This window comes from Cenococcum geophilum, assembly GCF_001692895.1.
Source record: "Cenococcum geophilum 1.58 unplaced genomic scaffold K441scaffold_13, whole genome shotgun sequence".
NCBI lineage: Eukaryota > Fungi > Ascomycota > Dothideomycetes > Gloniales > Gloniaceae > Cenococcum > Cenococcum geophilum.
In genome coordinates this window covers 850,600-875,322 of record NW_027137571.1, presented here as the reverse complement: position 1 = coordinate 875,322, position 24,723 = coordinate 850,600, and the positions used below count along the sequence as shown (strand labels likewise).

General features: G+C 38.5%; 2 protein-coding genes across 2 annotated transcripts; both read right to left on the bottom strand.

Moving 5' to 3' along the window:
- Positions 1-15,609: 15,609 nt before the first annotated feature.
- Positions 15,610-18,863, bottom strand: K441DRAFT_656994 (uncharacterized protein). Its single transcript, XM_067648107.1, has 4 exons — positions 18,313-18,863; positions 18,171-18,257; positions 16,807-18,111; positions 15,610-16,757 (listed from the first exon to the last, which is right to left on the bottom strand). Exons 1-4 carry the CDS (start codon positions 18,561-18,563, stop codon positions 15,920-15,922), a joined length of 2,481 nt encoding a protein of 826 aa, XP_067505893.1. The 5' UTR covers positions 18,564-18,863; the 3' UTR covers positions 15,610-15,919.
- A 22-nt stretch (positions 18,864-18,885) lies between these two features.
- Positions 18,886-24,208, bottom strand: K441DRAFT_656993 (glycosyltransferase family 1 protein). Its single transcript, XM_067648106.1, has 8 exons — positions 23,223-24,208; positions 23,079-23,176; positions 22,590-23,030; positions 21,316-22,536; positions 20,934-21,262; positions 20,497-20,824; positions 19,472-20,437; positions 18,886-19,419 (listed from the first exon to the last, which is right to left on the bottom strand). Exons 1-8 carry the CDS (start codon positions 23,962-23,964, stop codon positions 19,132-19,134), a joined length of 4,413 nt encoding a protein of 1,470 aa, XP_067505892.1. The 5' UTR covers positions 23,965-24,208; the 3' UTR covers positions 18,886-19,131.
- Positions 24,209-24,723: the final 515 nt, after the last annotated feature.

Sequence of the window (24,723 nt, the reverse complement as noted above, 5' to 3'; positions counted from 1 at the left end):
TATAAAAAAGTGGTTTAAACAGGTAAGTGTAACGGAACCTTGTAGTAGGGACTACAATGGGTTCTGTTAATGGGCTAGGTGTATAGGAAATGCAAAGATAGTAGTTAATAACGTAATAATAACTGGTAAAGTGGTTGCCTAATAGATTAACTTTAATTATATTCTAAGAATTACTACAAAGAAGAAACTATCTAGGTAGGGACTAAGGGTCCTTAAATACACAACTATACTCCTAAGAAATCCTTCTTATACGTAATATACGTCTTATTTATATTGGACGTAACGTTTTTTACATTTAATATAGCTAACACGTTTAACCATTATATGACTCACTTACTATTCCTCGTTACATAGTTCCATGGGTTCTATCCTGGTCTATACCTATATTAACTAACTAGCTTCTTCTAACTCTTCTCTAAGTAGTTATAATATTGTACTTAAAGCGTCCATAACACTATCTCCCTCCTCTCTATCTTCGTCCTTAAAGATACCTATTATCTCTAGGTTGTTTACTAGAGGTATAATATCCGTTTAATTAATTTGGTTAATATTATTACTTATTATACCTAAAGTAATTTCTTCTCTTTCTTGGGTTAAGCGTCGCCTTTATACCGTCTCCTTAATACTATTACTGGGTGAAGTAATAGCGATTCCTTACTCTTGTTGTACAAAAGAGGGGTTAAGTTATATTGCAATTATAAGTCCTTCTAGTCGCTAACCTTCCTCCTATTTTAAATACACTCGCGCCAATATACGTTTATTCTATAATATTTGTTCTACATCTAATACTAAATATACGCGTCCTATTACTCTTAATAGTCTTTAAGTTCCCTAAGTAATTTATTATAGGGTTTTATATTTAATCTGCCGCTGTAAAGCTTGATAGTAAGCTGGTCTCTGCGCTACTTAAGGTTTAGCATGCCTCAGAAGAGTCCGTACGTGTCCTTAAAGCTCAGCGTTTAGCTTATGCTTATCTTTAGCGTTTAAAACGTGTCCGTAAAAAAGTTTGTTTAAAGGAGTAAAAGCTCGTTTAATAAGGTCTTTAGGAACTGGGTAATAAGAGAACTAACTCTCCTCCTATAGTAAGGGGAATAACTCTAAGTAGTTTAGCAGTCGCTCTTCCTAAGTCCCCCTTAGATAACTTATTCTTTAATAATTTTTCTTTATTAATATTGCCTAACCTATTTTCTTCCAATACTCCTATACCTTTCCTATAGCATTCTTTAAATTCTCTAGTAGCTCCTAGGTAGTCTTAGTGTAGCCTATTTACTTAACCTCATACTATATTTTATTATTAACGTCCTTATAACTAACAATCTTTAAAACTTACTATTTATCTTCTTCCTATCCTCTATACGTGTCTACCTTATAAACTAGTAGCTTAACATTCCTATATACTAGCTCTAGCATCGCGATATACTGTATAGGGTAGATCTTTATTTTAGCTGGTAGGTTCAACTTAAATATAACTGGTGAAATTCTCTTTATAATTTCAAAAGGTCCTAGTCTAACGTAGTCCAACTTCTTACTTAGTTGTCGACTTTTGAAATTTTTATATAGTAGCTATACTTTATCTCCCTCCTTAAGATCTGGTCCCTTAGATCTCTTAGCATTATAGTACTTTTTCATTTTCTACTGTACTATCTTAGCTGTCTCTATAAGGTCTATATAAAGATTTATTAAAGTCTTTATTCTTTACTTAGCTTTGCTACTTATTTTCTTTACTTAACGTGGCGATAATAATGTTCTTAACTCGTATCCATAGTTCGCCTTAAATAGTGACGTACCTATTCCTTCTTGTGGTGTTGCATTGTATACAAACTATATAACTAGTAATAGCGATACCTAATTATTCTGTACGTGATTAATATAATGTCTTAGATACTATTCTAGTATCTAGTTTAATCTTTCTATTTAACTATCTGTCTACGGATAATATATAGTAGAAGTTGCTGCTTAAACTCCTTGCTTTACTAAGAACACTTCCCAAAATACTACTACGAATCTTAAATCTCTATCTAATATAATTTTGCTTAGTGCTCTATATCTTATAAACACTTCTTTAACATAGATTCTAGCGACATCTTCCGCTAAGATTTCTTCTGTGCATACTATAAAGTATCCCCACTTTATAAGCTTATCTACTATTATTAAGATTACATTATAATCTTATCCGGTAATAAGGTCTCTTAATTTTAGCAACTTAATAATAAAGTCCCATAATATAACCTCCCATGGTCTTTCTAGTATTTTAATAGGTTATAGCCCTCCATACGGCTTATGCCTCGTTAGTTTATTCCTTTAATAATCTAGATACTCTCTAGTAACCCTTTTAGCTATCCTCTAGATTCTATTAATAATATACTCCTCCTAAAGTCTTAACACTAAGCCCGTAGCTTTGTTATATCCTTAAGTTAGTCCCTTATAGAAGTCCTCTATAAACTACTCCGCTATGCTTCTTAGGATATACTTCGCTTTTTAATTTTCGTATATATCTGATTATGGATCTTCTAGCTGTGCTTCTAGAATTCTTTATACCTAAAAGCTTTCTAATATCTCGTAGATTTTCTCTAGCTTATCTTCTTAAGTTGCTATAATCTTTAGGTAATTATACCTAATTAATCTATCTATATCTTTTCGCAGTAAAGCCCCTAATGGCTTTTCGTTATTTTATAGTTTAGCCTTTTAACTTAACGCATCGGCTCGCGTATTATCTGTACCCTTAGTATACTAAATCTTAAAATAGTATTCTATAAGCATCTCTGCCTATCTAACCTATCTTTAGTTAAGCTCCTTTATTATTAGGAATCCTATTAGGTTCTTATAATCCGTTTTAACTATAAATAGTTTTTCTGTGCCTTATAAGAATGCTCTCTATTCCTTTAATGCTGCAACTATACCTAATAACTTCTTATTATAGATGTCATAGTTTAACTCTAGTGGTATTATCTTCCGACTATAATATACCACTAGATGCTATCCGTCTGGATGCCTTTATATAAAATATACTTCTAGTATAAAGTCTAATACATCTATTTCTACAACCGTCTCTAGTCCTAGTTAATAGATCTTAAGAACTAGCTCCTAGGTAAATAACTCTTTAACTTTCTTAAAGAGTTCTCGCTGTTCCTCTTCCCATACCTATAGTTCTTCTTTCTTTGTTAATCGCGTGAATAGTTTAATATTCTTTAACTATTGCGCTATAAACCTTCTACAGTAATTACAAAACCCTAGGAACAATCTTAATTACGTAATATTCTCTGGTTCTTGCCAATTCATTATAGCCTTAATCTTCTTTAGATCTATACTAAGTTGGCCTAGTTTAATAATAAATCCAATAAAATCGGTTTTCCTAATAAAGAACTTGCATTTCTTAATTGCTACTAGCATTTGTTCTTCCTATAGTCTCTTTAAAACCTATTTAACATATTCTCCGTGCTCTTCCTCATTCATTAAGTAGATAATAATATCGTTAAGGTATACTATAATAAATTCATCTAAATGTTCTCCTAATACATTATTAATACACTTTTAGAACGTTACTAGTGCGTTTATAAGCCCAAATTGCATAACTAATAGTTTATATAGTCCTTCCTTTAATCTAAAGGCTGTCTTCCATTTATCGCCTTCCTTAATCCTAATCTAATAGTATGCCCATTTTAGATCTATCTTTATAAAGATTTGCGCATTACCAATCCTATCTTAAATTTCGCTAATTAAGGGTAAAGGATACCTATCCTTCCTGGTAATACTGTTTAACTATCTATAGTCAATACACAGCCTTAGTTTACTATTCTTTTTTAGTACAAATAGTACTAGATATCCTGCTAATAACTACGATAGTCTAATATACCCCTTTTATAAGTTCTCTTAGATAAACTCTTTTAATACTCTACCTTCTTCTTTAGTAAGCTTATAGATTGGAAAGAACCTTAGACTTATTCCTAGTTTTAATTCTATCTTATAGTCCCATACTATATACTCTAACAGCTTTTCACTTTTAGGTAACTATAGTTTCTTGCTATACTTATAGTATCTTTTTAGTATATGGCTTAGCCCTTTTTCCATTTCTTTATAGGTTGCTCCTACTTAATACTATACCAACTTGGCTTATTATCGCATTTTACAGCGTCAAGTATCTCTAATATTGACCTGACCTATAACCTAATTAATCTTTAGATTATATTTCTGTAACTAAGGTATTTCTAGTACTACCTTATTATTTCCTAATGGTAATATGTTAAAAGACATCTCGATTTATCTTCCTTTAATGGTTAACTAAATAGGTCCTGTTTTAAGATTAATAATACCTCCTCTATAGGCTATTAGATCTCCTGAAATTATCACTAATAGGTAAAAACGTTCCTTCTATCTGTGTGGTAACCCTATTCTTTTAACCGCTACTAGCGAGATATGGTTTCTTATTGCTCCACTATCTATTAATACCTCAAACTGTTAATCTTGCCACTTAACTTATAAATTTAGGTATCGTCCTTAAATTCCTTTAAGGGTCTAAGGCTCTACCACTAGCTCCCTCTAGTCCTATAGGCCTCTACTTTTCCTAACTATTAACTGCTAGATCCTATTTATACTTAGTCTAACTTAGGCCAATACTTAGTTTATTTTTTATCTTTAATATGCCATAAATAGGTATTCTCTAGACATTCCCACCATTGTCATCCGTCTAGGTATTCTTCCGTAAGGAATCTTTCTAGTTAAAGTATTAAGTCCCCTTGTTCTTGAACTTCTACTAGGTGCCAACTATACATATATTTAGCGTTTTAATACTTCGCCTTATCTATCATCTAATATATTCTTATTAGATACTTCCAATTTTTATCCTTTAGTGCTCTATATATATTATACGCATTATCTATATATACTATCCACAATAGTATATAATATACTTAATATCTTAGGTTAACTCTTGGCTCGTCTTTATTCTAGAGTTTAAACCTTTCTCGTATTAATCTAAGCGTTACAACTTTATTCACGGGTACTAAGATTTGCCTTTCACTTCTCCAGTCCTCTAATTGCTCCTCTAGATCCTTTAATATTATAATTAAGGCCCCTTTAATATAAGTTATAGCCTTCTCTGTGATCGGGTAGTCTTAAATAACTTTTTCGTCCAACCATATATAGAAATCTTCCCATTTATTATTATGTCGTTGCCTATACCACTTTTAGTATAGCTACTTAAGTATATACGGCTTATCCGTAAGGAAATATCTTTTTATTACTATATTATAACAGCCTTTAGTATATTATTCCTTAAACCTAGTAAGAATCCCTAAATCCTCTTCTTATTTTAGTTTAGTAAGTGTAACGGAACCTTATAGCAAGAACTACAATAGGCTCGTTAATAGGCTAGGTGTATAGGAAATGCAAGTACAAAAGTCAACAACGTAATAATAACTGGTGGAGTGGTTGCCTAATAGATTAACTCTAATTATATTCTAAGAATCACTATAAGGAAGGAACTATCTAGGTAGGGACTAAGGGTCCTTAAATACACAACTATACTTCTATAAAATCCTTCTTATACGTAATGTACATATACTCTATCTACTTTATTATAGATTATATAGATTATACAGATCACATAGATTACATTATATAACCTTAGTTACTATTCCTCGTTATATAGTTCTATTAGCTCTATCCTAGACCATACCTATATTAACCAACTAGCTTCTTCCGTCTCTTTTCTAAGTAGTTATAATATTATACTTAAAGCGTCCGTAACACTATCTCCCTCCTCTTTATCTTCGTCCTTAAAGATTTAAAATATCTCTAAGTTATTTACTAGAGGTATAATATCCGTCTAATCAATTTGGTTAATATTATTACTTATTATACCTAAAGTAATTTCTTCTTCCTTAACTGCTCGTCGTGCTCGCACTATTGCTGCGATATTATCTCTTAGTGAGATTATACCGTCTCCGTATTCTTGCTGTTTGAAAGAGGGGTTAGTTTATATTACGTTAGCGAACCCATCTTCGCAATAACCGTCCTCTTACTTAAAGTGTACTAAAGCGAATATTTATTTATCTTATAACGTTTGCTTTACTTCTAATACTAAATATACGTAATCTATTACCCTTAATAGTCATCTAGTTCCCTAATTAATTTATCTTAAGGTCTTGTATTTAATCTGCTGCTGCGCAGCTAGATAATAAACTATCTATTACTCTTACTAAATTACGCCGATCTTAGGACGCTAAACAGGAGGCTGCTGATACTTAGCAACGGGCTCTTAAATCTCGTTTAGCGGCGTCCGCTTAACTAATCCGTCTTAAAAAGGTGCGTAAAAAGGTTTATTTTAAGGAGTAGAAACTTATAGAATAAGGTTTATAGGAACTAGGTAATAAAAGAATAGATTCTCCTCTAATAGAGAAGGAAATAGATCCGAGTAGCTTAGCAACTGCTCTTCTTAGGTCCCCCTTAGATAACTCGTTCTTTAGCAATCCTTCTTTATTAATACTGCCTAACCTAATCTCTTTTAATACTCCTATACCTTTCCTATAGCGTTTTTTAAATTCTCTAGTAGCTCCTAGGTAGTCTTAGTGTAGCCTATCCACTTAACCTTATACTATATTTTGTTATTAATGTCCTTATAATTAATAATCTTTAAAACTTGCTATTTGTCTTCTTCTTATCCTCTATATATATCTGCTTTATAAACCGGTGGCTTAATATTCCTATATACTGGCTCTAGCATTACAATATGCTGTATAGGGTAGATCTTTATTTTGGCTAGTAGGTTTAACTTAAACATAACTAATAAAATCCTCTACGTAATTTTAAAAGGTCCTAGTCTAACGTAGTCTAACTTCTTACTTAGTCGTTAACTCTTAAAATTTTTGTGTAGTAGCTATACTTTATCTCCCTCCTTAAGATCTAGTCCCTTAGATCTCTTAGTATTATAGTACTTTTTTATTCTTTCTTATACTTTCTTTACTAATTCTATAAGGTCTATATAAAGATTTATTAATGTCTTTATTCTTTCTTTAGCTATACTACTCGTTTTCTTTACTTACTATAGTAACAACGATATTCTTAGCTTATATCCGTAATTTGCCTTAAATAGTAATATACCTATTCCTTCTTAAGGTGTTGCATTATATGCAAACTATATAACTAGTAATAGCGATACCCAATTATTCTATGCATAATTAATATAATACCTTAGATACTATTCTAGTGTCTAATTTAATCTTTCCATTTAACCGTCTATCTATAGATAATATATGGTAGAAGTTGCTACTTAAACTCCTTACTCTGCTAAGAACACTTCCTAGAATACTACTATAAATCTTAGATCTCTATCCGATATAATCTTGCTTAATACTCTATATCTTATAAACACTTTTTTTATATAGATTCTAGCAATATCTTCCGCTAAGATTTCTTCTATATATGCTATAAAGTATCCCCACTTTATAAGCTTATCNACTATTACTAAGATNGCGTTNTAATCTTNNNNAGTAATAGGNTCTNTTAANTTTNGNAACTTAATAATAAAGTCCCATAATATAACCTCCTATAGTCTCTCTAGTATTTTAACAGGTTATAGCCCTCTATATAGCTTATGCCTTATTAATTTATTCCTTTAGCAATCTAAACATTCCTTTATAACTTTTCTAGCTATCCTCCAAATTCCGTTAATAATGTACTTCTCCTAGAGTCTTAACACTAAGCTTATAGCTCCATTATGTCCTTAAGTTAATCCCTTATAGAAGTCTTCCATAAACTATTCTGCTATGCTTCTTAGGATATACTTTACTTCTTGATTTTTGTATATATCCGTCTATAGATCTTCTAGCTATACTTCTAAAATTCTTTATACCTAAAAGCTTTCTAGTGTCTTATAGACTTTCTCTAGTTTATTATCTTCTTAAGTTGCTACAATTTTCAGATAATTGTACCTAATTAATCCGTCTATATCTTTTCGCAATAAAGCCCCTAATAGCTTCTCCTTATTTTATAGTTTAGCTTTACGGCTTAGAGCATCTGCCCACGTATTGTCTATACCTTTAGTATACTAAATCTTAAAATAGTATTCCGTAAGTATCTCTGCCCATTTAACCTATCTTTGGTTAAGTTCCTTCGTTATTAGAAATCCTATTAGGTTCTTATAATCTATCTTAACTATAAATAGTTTCTCTATACCTTACAAAAATGCTCTTTATTTCTTTAATACTATAACTATACCTAATAACTCCTTGTTATAGATGTTATAGTTTAACTCTAGTAGTATTATCTTCTAACTATAGTATACTACTAGGTACCATCTATCTTAATGCCTTTATATAAAGCATACCCCTAGTATATAGTCTAATATATCTATCTCTACAACCGTCTCTAGTCCTAGTTAATAGATTTTAAGAACTGGCTCCTAGGTAAATAATTCTTTAGTTTTCTTAAAGAGTTCTCTTTACTCCTCTCCCTATACCTATAGTTCTTCTTTCTTTATTAACCGCGTAAATAGCTTAATATCCTTTAACTACTGCGCTATAAACCTTCTATAGTAATTATAAAACCCTAAAAACAATCTTAACTATATAACGTTCTCTGGTTCCTACCAATTCACTATAGCCTTAATCTTCTTTAGATCTATGCTAAGTTAGCCTAGTTTAATAATAAATCTAACAAAGTCGGTCTTCCTAGTGAAGAATTCATATTTCTTAATTGCTACTAGCATCTGTTCTTCTTATAGTCTCTTTAAAACCCATTTAACGTGTTCCCCATATTCTTCCTTAATTATTAAGTAGATAATAATATCGTCGAGATATACCATAACAAATTCATTTAAGTGTTCTCCTAATACACTGTTAATACGCTTCTAGAATGTTACTAGTACGTTTATAAGCCCGAATTGCATAACTAATAGTTTATACAGTCCTTTGCCTATACTACTTTTAGTATAACTGCTAGAGTGTATACAGTCTATCCGTAAGGAAGTATCTTCTTATTACTACGTCATGACAGCCCTTTGTGTGTCGTTCTTCGAACCTAGTTAGAATCCCTAGATCCTCTTCATTTTCCAGTTTAGTAAGCCACTTAGCTCTTAGTGTGCCTACTCTCGGCCTATTAGTGATTCTTTATACTAGTGCTCTATCCTTTATACGTCCTAATATACTAGATCTCTTATCTAGTTTCTATTCTTACTATACGATAATTCTTTATCTGAACTCTTCTATAGTTTCTTTTAGTTTGCGCCTTGCGCTTTAATCCTTAAAGTTATCTTGCTTCTTAATCCTAGTATTAACTTTTCAATTTTTAGGCTAAATACTGTGTTCCCCTAGTAAGTCTTTTAGGTCTATATATCTATCTCCTAGTCTAATCGCTATTTATACTACAGATTCTCTAATCTATAAAGAAGCTCCTTGCCTCTTGTCTATAGGTGTCCTAATTTATACTCCAAATTCTTAACCCCTTAGATTACTTAATCCTAAGCTTGCTTCTAACTTAAGCTTAGCTCCTGCCTTAGTCCAACTAGGCTTACTTAGTGTTCTCATCTCGTCTTAAGAGTTTTAAATCTCACTTATCTCGTCTTAAGAATCTTATGTCTATAGGAACTTCCGTCCCAAGCTTATTTATATATCTTTAAACTAAGCTACTACTCTACTCTATTAGTTATCGTCCGTTATAGGTCCTTAAGCTTACCTTATCTCGTCTTAAGAATCTTAGTTATCTCTTATCTCGTCTTAAAAATCTTAGTTATCTCTTATCTCGTCTTAAGAATCTTAAGCCTTTAGCCTTTTGCCTTTATTAAGTGCCAAAGTAGTTCACTGTCCTACTTCTCTTACGTCTTATAAAGTAATAAACATTATATCTAGTGGGGTTTTAATCCCTACTAATATTCCCTATTCTATAGTAGAATCATCCTCTGCCTCTAGTATAACATCTCCAAGGTTTACTTACTCCTAGTAAACGGCCCTTATTACCTTATCGTTACGGAATATTTCGCCTATATTAAATTTATCGTCCTTAATATCCGATCTGCGAACTAGTTTATTAGTTCCTCTATATCCTATAGGTGCTAGCTCTTATAGCTAATAGCTTACGCTATACTTAGCGTCCTTATAAATTTGGTATGCGTTGTTATAATAAAACGCAAAACTTCTAATTAAACATTCTTTTATTCCTCGCAGTATATTATTGTCCCTCTATACATATATATTGTCTACTAGTCTTATACCTTTTACTACGTAGTAACTCTACCTACTTCTACAGTCTCTAATGTAATAACCCTATTTTCCGCAATTTATACAAGCTCCTTCTTTAAACTATTTCTCTTACTATAGAGTCCGCCTAAATATCTTCTGCTATTAAAATCCCTAATTCGGCCTCTACTCCTTAGACCTTTAATTACTCAATCCTTATCCTCTAGGTTTCCATAGTTTACTCCATCTCTTATAGGCTTCTTTAGTACCACTTAGGTCCATTAGCTCTACGCCATACTATATTTTCTAACTTAGCTTTTGTTATTATATACTCTACGCCTTATATAACTATAGAACTCTATCCTAGCCTCTCTTAGCCTATTCCCTTTAGAAGATCCTATTATTGATCTTAATTGCTTAATCTATTAATTCCCTTAGGGTGTCCGCATCTTCTATTAGAATAATCGCGTCCTAGACTTTTACCTTAAGTCCCTATTTATACTATACCATAAGCGCCCTATTATTCTACTCTACTTATATTACTAGTGTCTAGAACTATATTATATACTTAATTACTAAAGTTCATTATACAAGGTTCTAGAGTTTTCTTTCCGCTATAGTTATTTCTTCCAGGTCTCTAAACATCTGCGTAAGTCGTTCTGCGAATTCTTCCCAACTTAAGAACATAAATCGCACGTCTTAGTTAGTAGTCGTTATTCTATTTACCTATATCTCCGTAAGGTAAGGTTTAAACCACTTAAGTGCTTTTCCTAATAAGAATAGTCCTATATAGGCTATCCGATCCACAGGTATAGGTAACTTTACTCCCTCTTATAAGACCTTAAAGTACATCTACGTAAAGAATCCTTTAAGCTTTAACCTCTCTCCTATAAATCTCTTAATTAATAATAGCTTAATCTTTACTACTCCTATTCTATTAAGTCTTTCTTCTAACACTGCATTATTAGCTGTTAGCTAGTTAACTATTTCCTATAGCTATCCAACCGTCACAGGTTGCTATAAGTCAGTATCTGCCATACTAGTATCACCTTCTATCCTTAAAGTAGTTGCTGCCGTTAATAGCGTTATAGTGGCTGCTTTTAGTAGCATATTATTTAACTTCTTATATTAATACCATAACCGTAGTAGTAATTATATAACGGAACCTTGTAGCAAGAACTACAATAGGCTCGTTAATAGGCTAGGTATATAGGAAATGCAAATATAAAAGTCAACAACGTAATAATAACTGGTGGAGTAGTTGCCCAATAGATTAACTTTAATTATATTCTAAGAATCACTACAAGGAAGGAACTATCTAGGTAGGGACTAAGGGTCCTTAAATACACAACCATACTCCTATAAAATCCTTCTTATACGTAATATACGTGTGCTCTATCTACTCTATTACAAATTATATAAATTATATAGATTATACAGATTATATTATATAACCTTAGTTACTATTCCTCGTTATATAGTTCTATCGGCTCCATTCTAGACCGTGCCTATATTAACTAACTAGCTTCTTCCGTCTCTTTTCCAAGTAGTTATAACATCGTACTTAAAGCGTCCGTAACAGTAAGCTACTTAGCTCTTAGTATACCTACCTTAGGCCTATTAGTAATTCTTTATACTAGCGCTTTATCCTTTATACGTTCTAATATACTAGATCTTTTTTCTAGTTTCTGTTCTTACTATAAGGTAATTCTTACTCTAAATTCCTTTATAGTTTCCTTTATATCGCGTCTTATAAGTAAATCCTTAAAGTCTTTATACTTCCTAATCTTAGTATTAACTTTTCAATCTTTAGGCTAAACACTATATTCCCCTAGTAAGTCTTCTAAGTCTATATATCTGTCTCCTAGTCTAATTACTATTTACGCTATAGATTCTCTAATCTATAAAGAAGCTTCTTGCCTCTTGCTTATGGGTGTCCTAATTTATACTCCAAATTCTTATCCCCTTAGATTACTTAATCCCAAGCTTACTTCTAACTTAAGCTTAGCTCTAGCCTTAGTCCAACTAGGCTTTATTAGTATCCTCATCTCGTTTTAAAGTCCTAAATCTTACTTATCTCGTCTTAAGAGTCTTATACCGTTAGGAATTCTTATCCCAAGCTTATTTATATGTCTTTAAACTAAGCTACTACTCTACTCTATCGGTTTCTGTCCGTTATAGGTCTTTAAGCTTACCTTATCTCATCTTAAGAATCTTAGTCATCTCTTATCTTACTATAAGAATCTTAAGCCTTTAGCCTTTTACCTTTATTAAGTAGTAAGCTAGCACTAGTAGTTATCTGCTTACTTAATCGTCTCTAAATATTACTTCTTCCATCTCGTAAAGCGATGGATGCTATATCTAATGGTGTTATAATACCTGTTACTAAACCTTACTCTATAGCGGTCTTAGTCTCTACTTCTATTACGTCATTAAGGTTTAGATACCCCTAGTTAGTTTCTTTACTATCCTTATCACTATTAATTAATAAGTACTCTAACTCCATTATTATTGTTGCTAATTATTATCCGCATATTACTGTAATATCTTAATCCAGCTTATAGAGTTAATCTTATTCTTTATCTAACTCTTTAGTTCCTCTAAGTCCTTTTAACTCTAGCTNNTNNNNCTAATAGCTTNCNCNATACTTAGCGTCTTTATAAATTTAGCATGCGTTGTTATAACAAAACGCGAAACTTCTAATTAAACACTCTTTTATTCCTTATAGTACACTATCATCCCTCCATATATATATATCTCCTACTATTAATCTAGTTCCCTTTATTACATAGTAACTCTAACTATCTTTATAATCCCTTATAAAGTAACCNTATTTTCNNNAATTTATATAAGCTCTNTCTCTAAACNANTAACTTTANTATAGAGTCCGCCTAAACNTCTTCTNCTANTAAGATCCCTNGTTTAGCCTCTACTCCTTAGTCCTATAATTACTAGATCCTTAACCTCTAGGTTTTTATAGTTTCTTACTCCATCTCTTATAGGCTTCTTTAGTACTACTTAGGTCCATTAGCTCTACGCCATACTATAGTTTCTAACTTAGCTTTAGTCGTTACACGCTCTACGCCTTATATGACTATAAAACTCTATCCTAGCCTCTCTTAGCCTATTCCCTTTAGAAGATCCTATTATTAATCTTAATCACTTAATCTATTAATTCCCTTAGGGTATCCGCATCTTCTATTAGAATAATTATATCCTAGACTTTAGCCTTAAGTCCCTATTTATACTATACTATAAGCGCCTTATTATTCCACTTAACTTATATTATAAGTGTTTAAAACTATATTATATACTTAATTGCTAAAGTTCGCTATATTAGGTCCTAAAGCTTTCTCTTTACTATAGTTATTACTTCTAGGTCCCCAAATATCTATATTAATTGTTCCGCGAATCCTGCCTAGCTAGAAAATATAAATTATACCTCCTAATTTATAGTAGTCATTCTATTAGTCTATATCTCTATTAAGTAGGGTTTAAACCATTTAAGTGCCCAACCCATTAGGAATAGTCTTACGTAAGCTATCTAGTCCATTATCGTGACTAACTTGGCCCCTTTTTGCATGACTTTAAAATATATTTATATTAAAAATCCTTTAAGCTTCAATCTCTCTCCTAAGAATTATTTAATCGATAGTAACTTAACCTTTACCGCTCTAATTCCATTAAGTCTATTTTTAAGTACTGTGTTATTTTCTATTAATTAATCCACTATTTCTTATAATTATCCTACCGTCACAGGTTGTTACAAGTCAGTGTCCGCCATACTAGTATTACCCCCTAACCTTAAAGTAGTTGCCGCCATTAATGGCGTTATGGTAGCTGCTTTTAGTGGCATATTGTTTAACTTTCTGTATTTAATACCGTAACTAGGTAGTAATTATATAACGGAACCTTATAGTAGGGACTATAATAGGTTCTATCAATAAGCTAGGTGTATAAAAAATACAAAGACAGTAGTTAATAACGTAATAACAACTAGTAGAGTAGTTGCCTAACAGATTAACTCTAATTATATTCTAAGAATCACTACAAGGAAGGAACTATCTAGGTAGGGACTAAGGGTCCTTAAATACACAACTATACTCCTAAGAAATCCTTCTTATACGTAATGTACGTCTTATCTATATTAGACGTAACGTTCCTTATGTTTAATATAGCCAACACATTCAACCATCATGTGACTCGCTTACTATTCCTCGTCATATGGTTCCACAGGTTCCATCCTGGTCCGTGCCTGTATCAACTAACTAGCTTCTTCCGACTCTTCTCCAAGTAGTCGTAACATCGTACTTAAAGCGTCCGTAACAGTGAGGATTCGGTAAATTTCTATGGTTAATCATGGTTTCTAACATAAACCCATCCTTTTCCAAAGCGACTATATTAGATCCCGCAACAGTCGCGATAGATTCGCGAGTACTGTCTTTTTGGCCGTATGGCGACGTAAAGCGGGACACGTTATAGAATTAATAGGATTTCTAAAAGAGTTATAGGTTTTAAAATTTAAAAAAGTATAATACAAACTTTAAATATTTTTTAAAGCTTTAGAATTAATTAAGCAAGAGTAAGGTAGGTTGTCTTAAAAATGCGCTTGCACGGAGACTTTGACGAGGGACTGTATCTCCACCTCCACCTCCACCTCCCTACCTTTCTTTTACCCCGTTCATAAGAACCCAAAGCTAATAGAGTAATAAATATAACTGGAGTAATATATATAACAAGGCATTGCAGAGTAAGGACATATAAAGGGAAGGCGGAGGTAGAGACAGGTAGAGGCAGAGACAGAGGTAGAGGCAGAGGCAGAGGTAAGGTGACGAGGTGGTGATTAAGGTGGTGACGAAGTAGTGACGAAGGTGTCGGAGGCGGTAGAAAGGGAAGCCTCGAGACAAGGTAGTAGATATATGGTAAACTAATTTAGCGTTTCTACCATATTATGTATTTGCATGTGAAAGCACCACCATAAAGTAGTAATATACTGCCTGATTAGGGCTACTAGAGCCCTGAAAAGGACTAATCGATGGTTGAAAACCAGACATCTATTTAGCCCTAAAATCAAGCTTTATGAGCCCCAAAAAAGCTCCCAAATAGCACCCCCAAACAGGCCCTCGTAGCACCCCATGCGCCCATAGGGGCTTATAAAGCGCTCCTGAAGATGATTGTCGCCCACCCAAACCGGATGAGACTTCGAGGTCATGTAGATTGATATGTCTGATGTCGTCCGCTTTATGTCGGTTGGCGGTAGGCTTGCGTCCCGAGAGACTGGAAGAGATCGTTAGAGAGCCCTAGCAGAGCATGAAGTAAAAGCCAACAGCGAAGATACCGGTAAAGGCGGTGCCGAACAAAATGAAAGTGTCCAATGAGGAGAGCCAGAAGTCGCGCGTATCATTTAGGGGGTGTATGATTATCGTTTCTCTAAACAAATAGAGGCTTAATTAAAAAGGCTATAAATGCCCCCTTTAATATTTAGTTCCAAGGTACTTCAACCACTCAACCTGAATGTATATATTGTGGCAATGATTAAATGAATCACGCTTCGGAAGGTGTTGGTTGACAGACTCTCGCTGAAGTCTGGGTATCACTAAATCTTTCTACGACCCAAAACGGTAGTTAGATCCCGGCCACTCCATTGAAAAAGTCCATCCAGACCCGTTTCCAGCTACAAAAACTCCCAAATCCAGACACCTCGCTATGCAGGTGCATTTGAAGTACAAACCGAAAACAAGTGCCGCCATTTATGCATCCTCTTCATCGCTCTCTCGCTCAAACTCAGCCATGAGTTCGGCCTCTAACGCAGCACTATCATCATCTATATCCTCCATGAAGCCGTTGCCATTGTCCTCATCACCCTGGCCTTCATCCGGCCCGGTCGTGTCAGGACTAGGGAGACCAGAAGATTTATCAGCCGTCACGACGTTATTCAAGCTTGTTGTTCGCTCCAAGGCCCGCTTTTTCTTCTTCTGCAGTTTCGTTCCAGTGTCACTGTTTGCGCTCCCGTCACTCTCTTCCGCTTCACTTGACTCCGCCGAGTCCATGCTACGTTTGCGTTTCCTCTTGATTTGAGCGCTTAAGTCAGATCTGACGCTCTCCGAGTCAGTCTCGCTTTCGTCGCCACTGTCTCCCTCCTCATTCATGAAGTCCTGGAACTCCTCGCCTAGCGATTGCCACTTCTCATCAGACATATCAAGTTTGACCTCTTCGTCTGCATCTCCGTCCTCTCCTTCATCCCCTCCATTGCCTTCATCACCAGTGATTGCTGGATCATCGTCTTCCGCAGATAGTAACGGTCCGTCTTCTAAATCTTCAAAGGGGGAACCTCCTGCAGAAGCACCATGTGGACCATGTTCGGTTGGGTCAACTTCGATGATATGAGGCTCCTCGCTAGCGCGCTCCCATCTTGAGAATGACTCTAATAGCCAGTCGGTTGTGACGATCTTTATATGGGGATAACGCGCGGCTTTCTTAACTTTGGTGGTCTTGCGATTCCGATTTGCAACCACGTGGGTTGTTTGCTTAGTAATATCGGTGGAAACATGTGCGCCAAAGCTTTTAGCCCATAATGCAATGTCGGAGCTGTTGTACTTTAGTAAAGCTTCTTGTTCAAAATCATGATTTAACTTACTATTGAACATCCATGCCCAAAGGGACTATCCCCGAAAAAACTATTGAAACACTCTGGAGAACCGCTCTTTTCATCCGTGGCATTATTACCTTCACGTCAGGCACGGTACCCAAATCGTCTGGCAAGCGCTTCTTTGGGCTCTTTTCGCCTCTGAGTTCAGCGACCCTCCCACCCTGATGTCCTGTGCGCTTCCTTTGATATTCTTCGAAGAATGCGTTGTGGACGCGCCGGAGGCAGGTTTCAACGTATTCCAGTTCATTGTCATCATCATGCAACAAGCTGTGCCTTTGTTTCTGATGCTCTGGAGCTGGCGCATCACCATTCTTAACCACCTCCTCGATGTCAGAGGTTTCATCTGCTTGGTCGAGTAAAAGTTGCTTTTGCAGTAACGGTCGTTCCGTTTGCTGGGATATAATGACTTTTTCCTGTTCTTTAGCTTGCTGCTCTAGCAATGTTGGGTCGTCGCCGCCACTCATCGAGATCAGCTGCTGTTCCAGTTCGGAAAACGTGCCATTTGTTTTGGGTGCGGAATCTGTCGGTTTCGCAGCAATAGGGAGCACCTCCGTTTCTGCACTCAGTTTTTCATTCTTTGGTTTTCCTGCTTTGGTTGGCTCTACAACTGCTGCTTGTCCGGCTGCCGTGACCAATTCCGGTTGCTTAGGGAGAAAGCTCGCATTGATGTCGCCGGCGCCCAAAAAGAAGTTGTATTGCCTTACTTTAATGAGGTTGTCACTCCAATGCCATATGTCGCCTCTATCGTCGATGACCACCACCATATCCGTATTGACAGGGAAAAGTCGATGAAGAGTCTTGATCTGATCCGTACCATTTTCATCGCGACTCAATATCCTGTCACCGAAATATTTCCGTTCTGGGTCTATGATTTTGGCGACAGCTTGCGCATATGCTCTAGTGGCCATTGTATAGATGTGGAGTTCGTACATCGTCGAGACCTTCTCCAGAAATTCCTTCAAGCCAGGGCGTAATTTGCAATAATACCAGTTGGCAGCGACATTTGCCAACTTATCATCGGCAAGCTGAAAGCTCTTGACTTCTTTAACTGCATCGTAATTCGGGTTGTCCTTATCATTTTGCCACTCCGCCACTGTTCGTTCGCAAGTGGTGTGGATTATGGTTTGATCCAAATCTACGATCAGAGAGAGCCTCTTGACTCCAAGCAATCGACGCTTGGCATCCTCTTCGGCTCGTAAAGCTTCCCTTTGACTAACCAAAAGAGCGATATTATCATGGGTCATGTTGACAGTTGCCCGGTCTATATCGCGCTCATCGGTGATGTAGTCGACTCTATCATACACGTTAGATAAAAGTATGTTTACTCATGCAAAAGGTAAGATGGTGCGCACTCGGTCATATCCTTGCCGCAGTTGGTGCATAACCCACCAAACTGGGTTTCGTGGGTACACGGCTCTTCGATTTCGACGAGGTCGATTCTATGCATAAATCAGCACTGCCGCGATCCTTCTCAATACGTAGAGGTATGCGCACCCAGGGCCATGGATGACAGAACCACCTTTGATGTACCATTCCACGAGCTGGCCGTCGATTGACGAGTCGAATCTCGCTGGAAACTTCTTCTTAACCTCCTTTTCATCGCCATATTTATTACCCTCTGTCACTGTCGACTCGTAGTAGTATGTAAATAGCGGTGCGAACCTCTCGACAGAGTCTTGGGGTTGCTTGGAGAGATCTACGACAGTGATGGGGTAATGAAGATCGTTGGGTGATCGGATCTTCATTCCTCCTTTACATGCTCATGCGAATCGCTACGTGGTGTCGGTGAGGTCTCTCGCGTCGAAGTGAGGAAGGGCGCAACGATGGCGCATTCGGGATGTGTACGGAAAGAGCTGGAGAAGCTTAGTAGCTCGTCGCGTCGGCGCGGTGAGAATAGCCCAGAAAACCAGTGGACTGGGAGCAGGGGGTAGAGGGGAGGTAATTGGGAGAGCAATTAAGTGGGAGTGTGAATGGTTTGCGTGGCGGTGCGAGCGGTTGACATGGAGTTGAGATTTTGGAGAGGCACTGGGGCGGGTTCAGCCGCGCTGAAGCATCAGGATGAGCAAGCGGAGGGGAAGAGTGTTCATTTGTACTAGTGGTCGCAAACCGGTCACGTGCGGCTACTAATCGTACCACCTGCACCAGTTTCGCATATGCCCAGGTCCCAAATAAAGAAAAATTCTTTCTCCCGCTCATTCCGTTTGCGCTTTCCAACCCCAAGGTATCAATCACTATGCCGCCAGACGCCTGTGAATATCAAGATAAACCGCTTGAAATACTGCAAATCTACTCATCTTAAATTCCTGAAACTCGCTAGACGGTATTATGCTCTAGATGCCGCCCTCCCCGGCAGTGACTCCCTAACGCCAACGATGAACCAGCACCCTGACTACCAACACCTGCATTACCCATATGAGTCATAGGCTGCCATTTTGCAACCTGTTGTGGCGCCATTTCCAACTCTTCTTCGTCATCGATCCAAGTCCAGTCTTCCTCAAAATCATTATGAGCATCGCCGTGCTTCTCATGTTTCTTTACTTGAGACTTAGCACGATCCAGCTCTCGGTAAATCGTCTGTATTGCTACTTGGACCCCGTTTTCCTACGTAATTGGAGTTAGTATGGTAAATAAAAAGTGCTATTAGACAACTTACTTTGCGAATTTTCTCCCCGAGCACCTTTGCCTTGCCAATGAGTCTTGAGCTGTTGGTTGCCTCCCACAGCGCACGGGCTAGGACGCTGGTGTTGACCTTCTTCAAACAGATACCAACGCCAAGATCTTCCACGCGTTGCCCGTAAAACCATTGATCGCCGAAGAAAGGTTTAATAATTGTTGGGATTCCCGCTCGAAGACTAGCCCCCGTGGTGCCAGAGCCGCCGTGGTGTACAGCTGCGTCCAGTTGCTTGAATAACCAATCATGAGGAGCTGATTGGATCTGAAAGATATCTGAGGGGAGAGGAATTTCAGGCTTCGAAGCATCCTTCTTACCCAACCTATCAGACCAGCCCTTGGACAAGATACATCGGACATCGGCTTTCAGAACAGAGTCCACTACAGTTTTAGTCAAAGCTGCGGGGTCGTCTACAACGATAGAGCCAAAGCCGACATATACCAACTTCTTCCCATCTTCACGAGCTTTTCGAATGAATTCGGCCAGATCAGCAGGTGGCTCCCATCCCTGTGACTCGTCCAGGAACCAATATCCAGTAACACTAATCCAATCAGGCCAATCGAGCGGTGGCACGACAACAGAAGGACTGAAGTTGTATAGAAACGGCCTCGAGTTTTGCTGCATCTTGCTCAAGCTTGTACTCGACAACCCGAGCTCTCGACGCCGCCAGCGATTTACTTGGCCAGCGATGGCAGTCCAGAACATGTTATCAAATGCAACATACATCAGGGAATTGTACCCTCCACCCATCTTGTGGTCCGGAACAGCGAAGGCATGGGGGTATGCCCTTGTCCTCGTCCAAGGCATCGTGAACGCACGGAAGTACGGTATCTCGAGAGCTTCGGCAATATGGATCCCAGCCATGGCACTTGGACTTTCGATCAGAAGATCAGAGCCCTGGCAGGCTCTCCACGCTGAGCTACACACGTCGTCAAGCCACCCTCGGAACTGACAAATATGTTAGCGGCGTTTACATCAATAAAGGTACGGTAAAGGTAGAAGCTTACTTTGGAGTTTGCCTCTTTCATAAAAGACCAAGTGAACATGCCATGCTCAACACATATTCTCATCAGTTCAGCAGGGTTACCATCGACAGGCGCAAAATCAATGCCATGTTTTCGGACCCAAGGCTCAAACTCCGCATGAGTCGCAATTCGCGGTTGATGGCCTTCTTCAATTAGACCCTTACAGAGGGCAATGTACGGCTGAACGTCGCCACGAGACCCAATCGTTAGGCATGTGATCTTGAGAGAACCAGCATACCCGAGAGCAACAATGAGCGCAAAAGGCTCGTCAATGACGTGTGAAACATGTGATCTTGAGAGAACCAGCAGGCTTGAAGTCAACAATTGATGCAAGAGGGTCGTCAAATATGAGTGGAATCCTTCCGTGTTCTGTGGTTGCGTTAGATTTGCAATCCATACAAAGCTGTGAAGATTGCTACCACTTACCGGTCTCGCGGATTATTTGAGACATTTCAAGAGGGGTCTCACTCTCGGTACCCTTCCGAGCCTCTCTTAGCATATCGTGCTCTGCTTTTGCAGTTTCATCATCAGCATCGTCATCTTCGTTGACCGAATCGATATCTTCCATATATCTAACGCTCTCTAAGATTCGAAGAAGAGTCACAGTACAATCGTCTCGGTAATCCTGCCGAGAGAATTCAAAGAAAAGCTCTTCGTGGCCGCGGATGACTACGGCAAGCCCGTAGGTACGGATCCTGAATCCATTCTCCTTGTTAACATTTTCTATGTCCTTAAAAGGTAGAATTATCTAGGCGCGGTTAACCTTAAGTTCATACATCGACAACTACGATAAAGTTCTACCTTTGTCTTTGATCCGGGCATGAGACTGCGGAAGCAGAGATAATGATTGCTAACGTATATCTTCCCATACGTTGGGAAGATACGCGTTAGAGAGCAGAAGAAGGAAGACTGAAGCTGCTCGGCGTCAGGAAGAGCGAAGTGTTCCCGGAAATGCTCGGCAGCCTTGGTCGCATCTTCATCTTCTTCAAGTCCATGGACTTGATCATCAGGTGTCAAACCTTCTGCTGTGTTGTAATGTTTTCTTCCACCAGCCCACATTCCAGAGACCTTCTCGTAATAGCCCATTGATTCGGTTGCAAGTAGGTTACTCATCCTTTTCGACCGGCTCCTGATAAAGCCAGCAAGTCCTGAAGCTTTCTGTAGAGGATACGAAGCAGCGCCCATGAGATCCTGTAAGGCGGATGATGACCCTGAAAGCTGTGCATTTATCTGTTGCGCCTCACTATCTTCGTCCATATCAGCTGCACCAACCGATATCATATTTCCCTTGCGTTGGCTACTTGTATGTTTCAGATGGGGAAGGCCCGAAGATTTCTGTGGAACCTTCCTAGCATTGGCTGATCGGGCTGTGTCCTGAGACTGCCTTCCTATTTTATCAATAGAGGTCTCTGACGTGGACATCGTTGAACGGTGAATTGTTGGTCTTCGGAAGACGTCACTACGATTCAATATCTGGCTAGCCGAAGCATTAGTCTCGTCGATGGATTGGATGGCCGCGGAAGACTCTGTTCTGGGATCCAGTGAATTGGTTGCAGAACCGGAAGAGCCCTGTGGCTTCGCAGATAGAGGGGACTTGTCCCCAGGACGACTCCTGATATGTACACTATCCCGGCTTTCACTAATACTACGCCTGACTTCATGGCTTGGTCTTCGAAAACTCCTGGAAACATCTATGCTTCTTCGAGCATCAAAACTTCGTCGATTGATGTCAAAGCTGGACCGCGCCGAGTCACCGCTTACTCTTGAACTAGGACCCCCAAGCTGTGCTACAGGGAGTGGTGACAGTGTGGCCCTGACATTTTCTCGGATCGGAGGAGCCTCTGCGAGACTGTGGGTATGGATGTGGTGACGTTCCTCAGATCTACTACGCCGTAATCGCGTATCTATCTGCCCATCATGGCCCGGGCGTTGTGGTGAAGGCCCATGGGCATCATTATCATTTACCATAATTCGTAAAACATTTAGAGCATCCTGTCCGTGACTAAAGAACGAGAAAAAGTACTAGATTTGGTCAAATAGTCATACTTTCAGGATCAAGAGTGAAGTATACATACGTCGTCAATTGCAAAAGTCTCATCATTATCAATAACTCTAATCTTGACGGTGTCGGCGAAATCAAGTATCGTACTCTCCTCGATATCCAGAACATTCTGCGTTGGCAGTGATATCTTGACGCTATTTCCTTCATTATGAGTCCGAAATATTACCTTCTGAATAGAGCGAGCCCACTCCTTAGCGCTGGCAGCACTATCAGCTTTGAATTGGTAAGTTCGTTCATCGGTTGTAACTGTAAAGGTCGTGTCTTCCTTGTGCTTGTCTTTTAATTCAATTACCGAAGCGGATATTCCGTACTGCAAATTTATTCGGTTTCTGGGAAAGTAAAGATCGGCCGGATTGGTATAGTAAGCCAGAACATCGCCTTTAAGGATAAACCAGTATCTGTTGTACTTGGATCGTCCACGTTTGTAGAGATAGCCAGTCTTGCTACCCTCATGCTATAGTATATGAGCAGTATTCACGATGGGAGAATCGAAGGTGCTCACATATTTCTTGGGAATGTACGCATAGAAGCATATGTGTTTCTGAGTAATATACATATAGCCCTGAAGAAGGATACTCTGCAAAAGCCAGCAGGGATATTCTGTGCCTGTCAGTGAATAGTTGTGGAAAGGGCTAGAGTAACAAACCAGAAATGACTTCCTCTAAAGTCTCAAATTCGAAGATTTGCTGTAATCTTTGTGCAAGCGTAAGCGGTGTTTTGCTTTTAGAAGCGCTCGCAGTGCTACCATGCCTACTTCTGCGAGGCTCTAACGGAAGGTTCTCAGCATCGGGTGCTCCTTGGTGCTTCATTTTCATTTTCCGCTTCTGGGTCGTCTCATCTTGAGAGGTACCAGTGGGACCCTCATCAGTTGGGCGTGCAGGAAGTATTTGTGAAGAAGACATATGACCGCCAGATGAGCTTTCTCTCCCACTATCTTTTCGGGTCTTCATGCTCAACTTTGGCAACGACTTAAGTAAACGGTGCTCTGACAGACCCCTTCGGTGTTTGCCTTCCTTGTCTTTTGAGACTTCTTCATCCATTCCAGAGGCTTCCCAAGTATTCACAGTGCTCAGCCGACTCAGCCGTGCAGCTCCATCGAGGCTCTGAAAGTGTGCCTGATCTCCACCCTCTTCATCACTTTCCCCCGAATCAACTTCGTGCACGGTACGAAGATCGGTCTGCGACTGCTGGCCCGCTCTGGCGATCATAGAAAATATGGACTGATTCATCGCTATGGTCTCCTTGCTCTTCGGAGCAGTAACGTCGTCCTGTGCGTCGTCCCCATCTTTGAAGCGCTCCGGGATGTCCAGCGAGACTCTCTTAGTATCCTTCCGCCGCTTGGTCAACTTCCGGCCAACCTTCTCCCGCAAGCCATCCTCCGACGCCATGATGATTGTGTTATTATCTTCGAAGTTTGGGGGGACGGGGTGTGGAGGTGAAGGGGGCTGTAATTATTGGGATATAGGTGGATGAGTAGACGGATATTCGAAGGGCGAGGGCTCCGGGGAGCAAGGAAGCACAACGCAAAGGCAAAAAAATGCTATCACACAATGTCAGCAACAGCAGCACTGCTTCAGGCAGTTAGAAGACTATGTTATCACATGTTGGAGGAAGTGGGTCGGGAGACAAACGCGCTGACTAGAAATTCACATCACTTTGGTCTTGGTCGTGATCTGCAACCGACGACCGCCTTGTGGCGAAAAGCAAGATCGACTGCATGTGGTTGAGGTTGCCTGCACCTGGCCAGACCTGATAAGAGAGCTAGCCATGAATTCATTACTTTTTAGCCCCGCGTCGGGTAGGGAGGAAGCTAAATCTCCTTGAGGGTACTTTCCGCCTGGCCTGGTGCATCTTCTTTTGGCCCTGCAGTCCAACCGCGATTATTTCGGACAGGGCTAACCGTTGAGCACAAGCCACATTATCATGCATCACATGCCAGGCAGCAGAAAGGCCTCTAAATATACTAGCATTTCGCCATTACAAAACGAAAAGCACCAGCCAAAGGCGCGAGGATAAAAGAATACAAAGGGTAAAATCCTATATAGCTACAATTTAAGTCGAGCGCCATTGCAGGGAGTATCACACAACAGCCTTCAACCAGTGTTCCTCATAGAGCCTATTCCATACCCGAAACACTGCCGAATAGT

What these genes read in the sequence shown, in the direction of transcription:
- K441DRAFT_656994 (XM_067648107.1), bottom strand. Translation starts at nt 18,563, where the DNA reads ATGAAGATCCGATCACCCAACGATCTTCATTACCCCATCACTGTCGTA. An exon ending in TGCGGCAAGGATATGACCGA is followed by an intron (nt 18,112 to 18,170) that starts GTGCGCACCATC and finishes CGTGTATGATAG; the next exon opens with AGTCGACTACATCACCGATG. An exon ending in TTGGGCATGGATGTTCAATA is followed by an intron (nt 16,758 to 16,806) that starts GTAAGTTAAATC and finishes AAAGTACAACAG; the next exon opens with CTCCGACATTGCATTATGGG.
- K441DRAFT_656993 (XM_067648106.1), bottom strand. Translation starts at nt 23,964, where the DNA reads ATGGCGTCGGAGGATGGCTTGCGGGAGAAGGTTGGCCGGAAGTTGACC. An exon ending in TGCCCGGATCAAAGACAAAG is followed by an intron (nt 21,263 to 21,315) that starts GTAGAACTTTAT and finishes AACCGCGCCTAG; the next exon opens with ATAATTCTACCTTTTAAGGA. An exon ending in TCGGGGAGAAAATTCGCAAA is followed by an intron (nt 19,420 to 19,471) that starts GTAAGTTGTCTA and finishes CCAATTACGTAG; the next exon opens with GAAAACGGGGTCCAAGTAGC.